The sequence below is a fragment of the Stegastes partitus genome, unplaced genomic scaffold, assembly GCF_000690725.1.
Source record: "Stegastes partitus isolate 25-593 unplaced genomic scaffold, Stegastes_partitus-1.0.2 Scaffold2020, whole genome shotgun sequence".
In the NCBI taxonomy this organism is placed as follows: Eukaryota; Metazoa; Chordata; class Actinopteri; family Pomacentridae; genus Stegastes; species Stegastes partitus.
The window spans coordinates 56,759-61,680 of record NW_007579751.1 but is presented as its reverse complement, the minus strand read 5'-3'; the positions used below and the strand labels follow the sequence as shown (position 1 = coordinate 61,680).

Sequence of the window (4,922 nt, the reverse complement as noted above, 5' to 3'; positions counted from 1 at the left end):
TCCACCATCAGCTGGATGTATCTTCAACCTGAAAACTCTCTTAATTTCTGCCCGGTGATTTTAGGTCACAGCTGACTCAGTCGTATTTTATTAATTGCACAGAAGAGTTCAGAATTTTTTCTCTTTAACAGAATCCAGTTAGAATAAATCTCTAATTTCTGGTGAATTTTTAAAACCAGACTCGTAGAATTTTTGGCTCTGATAAACGGCGGCGTTTTGACTGTGGTGGTTCGTTTGAAACACTTCCTGCTTCAGATAATAATAACAGATAACAGATTCCCCCGTCAGCGGATCCTCTCCTCGTTTATTCTCTGAGCCTCAGCTGGATCTGGAGCCTCTTTAAAGTGCTGAACGTGGAGAATAAACAATAATCAGGCGCTGTGAGGGCAGCGGCCACCGAGGACCGATGAAGATCTGGAGCTGCTGAGGAGGCTAATTAGTCCCGTAATTATTCTGGTGAGCGTTTGTGTTTTAAAGCTCGTCGCAGCCACTCGAACGTGTCGGACAGATTCTAATCAAACAAACACAGACGCCTGTTCTACATCAGCCTCCATGTGTTTGGCACGTTAACACCTTTCAAAATAAAAGCCCGGAATTTTATTTCTATCATAGGAGATCATTTACCTGTTTTGTTTATATATTTGGGTAAATTCTTGTATTTAAATGTGATTTTATTATTAGTATTAATCCTAATAATGCTCTCGTGTTCCTAAACTTTGTGTTTTTTTGCATTAGGTTTCGTATCTGGCTCTGATTTGTACTTTTTTATTGCGTAAAACATCAGTCCAAAGCTGGATGTGTGTTTAAAAGCTGTGTTGTTTAACAAATTTGCCAAAATCTCAGCCAGAAACTATAAAAACTGAACAAAACTGGTGTATTTTGAACCTTCTGGAGGTCCAGATCATACTGGGAGACGTCATTTCAGTGGAAAAATGAACCAAATTAAGCTTAAAGTTGTGCTGTTTCAACAAAATCGCTTTCTTCTGCATGTCTGGTTTATAATTTCTCATGAGTTTAATATGCAGCTGTTCTGCTAGAAAATATTTATTTTGAGGGTTTTTAAACCAAATACAAGAAGCAGCAAGTTGGTAAATGTCATGATTTTAAGCTTAATTCCCCCAAAAATAAGAANTTTTTGAATATTTTGGGACAGGTTTTGAGGCGTTTTAGACGTTTTTCGAGTCATTTCGACGAGAGGTCAGAGATCAAATGTGAGCCAAACCCCAGGTTCGACCTCCATCGGGGTCCTGGGCTCCCCTCTGGACCAACAGGATGCCACTATAACGAGTCCAGGCCTCGACAGTCCTGCATCCATCCAGCTGCCTCGCCGCTCAGAGCAGCAGCTCCGTTACAATCACCTCCTCAGAATAACGGCGGTCCCGCTGATGTGCGGCCGACAGCTCGTCGATAACGGTTTTTATTAGAAAACAGCAAATGAGAGGCAGACGGGCGAGAGACCAGAGGATAGACTGAAGAGAGAGAGAGAGAGGGCAGGTAGAAGAGCAGCGCCGGGTGATGGATGAAGCTCAGGACTAAACAAAGAAGGAGGCAATAAAGGAGCATTCTGGAGTTTTACGTGTCCCCCGTGGAGGCTCGTCATAAATCATCGACCCCAGATAACGGCTGCAGACGCACATCTGGAGCGAACGGCGGCTTCAGACGCTCACAAACACCGTCAGCGCACTATCACGGCTCCCCAGCCGGCGGCCTGCAGCCCGACGTTTATTGGCTCCGGCCGGAGGGACCAATAACCGGCATCGGCTGCAGCGTCCCGCAGGAAATCTAAGGCCCAAATAAATACAACCACGAAATCAGCTTATGTTTGACCTCCACGGGCAGCAGAGGCAGAACAATAATAAAGTCATCACAACGGGAATCACAGGTTTATTTATCAGCCGTCATCATTAAGCTCAGGTTTCATCTGGACACAGTCTGAGATTTTATTTTTATCTTCTTGAGTCATTTTGGACACATGTTGAGTTATTTTTTTATTTGGGCTTTGTTTTGTGCTTTTTGTCATTTTGAAAACATTTTGAACAATTTTTGGACATTTTTTGAGTCATTTCAGATTTTTTTAATCTTGTTTTGGACACAGTTTGAGGTTGTTGTTTTTTTTTTTTCTTTTATTTATTTTTAATTCATTCATTCTGTACCATTGAGTTATTTTAGATTTTTTCTTTTTTNGACGTGTTGGAGTCCAGACGGTTGAAGCTCAGACCTGATGTGTTCATGTTCTCACTTGAGACGGATTCAACCAATCAGAAGCTTCCTGAGTCAGAGTCAGAGTCTGTTTTATAGAAGCTGCGACTCCATCAGCTCTGATGAGGGAACGTATTAATCAATCTGAATACAGATAAATGAGCGTCCTTCTTCTTCTTCCCTCCTGTTGCTGGCTGATGGAGCGTCGCTACGTGGCGGCATCTCGGCGGCGACTCGGTTCTGATCCGAGGCGAGTCCGGCTGTGAAAACCTGCAGCGTCTCTGACTTCCGTCATTCAAACTGCTGCTGAAGGATGGATCCAGATTGGATTTAGCGTTTTAGCGGACGTGAAACCACTCAGCGCTACTTTACCAAACACGCCACAAATTGACTAAAAAGCTCTCGCGGCCGGAGCTTAGCAACCGTCGCCGAGCGCAGCGGGCCGGTTCAGCGCCGGGCTTCGGTGGTCGCTTACAGACGGCTCGTTTTGAACATTCACAGAAACCAGAAACACAAACAGAGCAGAGAGACGGGCAGGTAACCAGCTGATGGTAGATATGGTCACCTGGCTGATGCTTCATCTGGTTTCCTGTCAGATGTTCAGAAAATATTCACATTTAAGAAGCTCAAGACTTTTTACATTCAAAGCTGCTCAAACTGTTGATCAGAATAGTCGATGAGCTGCTTCTACAGTCTTTGCACGGATAGCAGAAATAAACCATCGTGTCGTTGGTTTCCGGCTCCATTAAAACGTTCTCGGCTGCTTCCTTCATCTCTGAGCTCCACGTCGTCGTTATGAAATCTCTGCCAATAAATAAGAGAACATGCTCGCCGCTGATCAAGGCCAGGAAGGAAGCCCTTTTTTTTTTCCCTTCCCGAGCTCTCTGACTTCAAAGCGGCAAAATAAAACCCCATCAGGCCTCCTCCCTTCAGAAGTCCGGGCCTCGGCGCCTCGACCACCTGCCGCTCGCCTCCACCTCTGCAGCCGCTCCTCGATAATTCAGCCGTTAGACGAGTTCTCAAGGCGCAGATACGACGTCTCGTGGCTAAAAATAGAACCTGCATCGACGGGTTTAGGCGTCGCGGCGGCGGCGTTTGGTGCACTCCGGTGCGGGAAGCGAGACCTCTGTAGGTGTTGGAAGGCCTGGAGCGCTGAGTCATCATGTGGGAGCTGATCATGCAGACATATGCTTTCTCTAATTGATGCTGGGTTTGTTTTTCTTCTTCTTCTTGTCGTGCAGTCGATTTTATAGGAGGCTTCGACTCGTACGGCTACCAGGGGCCTCAGAAGACCTCCCACCTGCAGCTACAGCCCATGTACATGTAAGTAGAGCAGCACACATCCTTCACATCCAGTTTGACTCTTAAATCTGCCTCAGCGTTCAAACTAGTCTGATTAATTCCTCATTTCAATCTGATTGGAGTCAACGTTTGATGCTTTAAGGAGCACTGATTTGACGTAGGGGTTTTTCCAACGAAGCAACTCGAGATAATCGTTGTTTTTTTTAGTTTCTGTTCCCGTTGCGTCGCGTTAAAACAGGATGACATCAGTACGCTACAAGTATGAAGCGACTAATTGTCACGTTTGATAGTGTTTTTGAACAGATCACTAAGTTGAAGAATGACGACTAGAGGTTCTACCGATGCGAATCCTTGAGCTGCGTTTAATTCAGACGGCAGCAAAACATCAAAAACTCGTAGCTAAAACTCTGGTTCTGTGTCGGGAAAAGAAGCTTAAAGACATCAGAGAGAAGACGCTGTGGTGTCCAATCAGCTTTCTTCTAAGTTGTAGACATAAAGTAGTCGTGTCAGTTTCTTGCCCCCGTCTCGAGTGTTGGACTGTATGTTGGCGTCCGAGTGGGGTCGTGGTTCGATGTCCAATAGCGGACCGAGTTTGCACATCGTGTAGACGTCAATACTTGGTCTTGGACCGACGGACGCAACGTGGACATGATCTGCATCAGACGTCTAATGTCCAGTGGGGTTGGTCTGACCCAAGTTGAACCAATCAGCATGAAGCTCCATCAATCCATCCATTTGTTCTCCTCATATTTGGGGCAGGAGGTGAAGGAGATGGTTCCAGACGCCCTTCTCATCGTTCCAGGTGTTTCCAGGCCACATGAGATATAGTTACCCTGGTTTTCCCTCCATACCACGCCAAAGCTAACCCTGCTAACCCCGCTCTAGCTTCAAAACAGAGGCCTCCTGCTTCGTGATGTTCCTGTTTGGTCAGTTTGCATGTTTTAGGTTATTTTTCCGAAGCTGAGCTGAAACACTGGTTGGATGGAGGTCGTTTTCATTTCAGATGATTTTGGGCAGGTTTTGGATTATTTTTGACAATCATTAAATAATTTCAGATTTCTCTGGGTCCTCTTTTTGGACACAGTTTGAGAAATTTTGGCCAATTTTTTGATTTGAGTCATTTTAAGCTTCGTTTTGAAAACATTCAAACTAATTTTTTGACAATTTTTAGAGTTTTGTTTTTTCAATTTTTGATTTAATTTGGATCATTTTTAAGTAGTTTGGACAATTATTAAGTCATTTCAGATGAGAGAAATTTTGGCAAATTTTTTTGTCATTTTGGACTTTATTTGTCACCTTGAACAACTTTAGAGTTAACTTAGGCCATGTTTTAATATTTTGGGTCAAGTTTTGAGGTGTTTTTGACCATATTTAAGTAATTTTAGATCATTTTTGAGTCATTTTTGTCGTCTTGAACAACT

The 4,922-nt window shown here is 44.1% G+C and overlaps 1 protein-coding gene across 1 annotated transcript in view; it reads left to right on the top strand.

The window, feature by feature from the left end:
• The window catches only part of LOC103373586 (sodium/potassium transporting ATPase interacting 2), a 64,189-nt gene extending 60,663 nt beyond the window's left edge, over positions 1-3,526 (top strand). Inside the window, exon 7 of the mRNA XM_008303502.1 lies at positions 3,441-3,526. Coding sequence (XP_008301724.1) covers positions 3,441-3,526 — 86 coding nt within the window. The remainder of the gene's footprint in view (positions 1-3,440) is intronic.
• Positions 3,527-4,922: the final 1,396 nt, after the last annotated feature.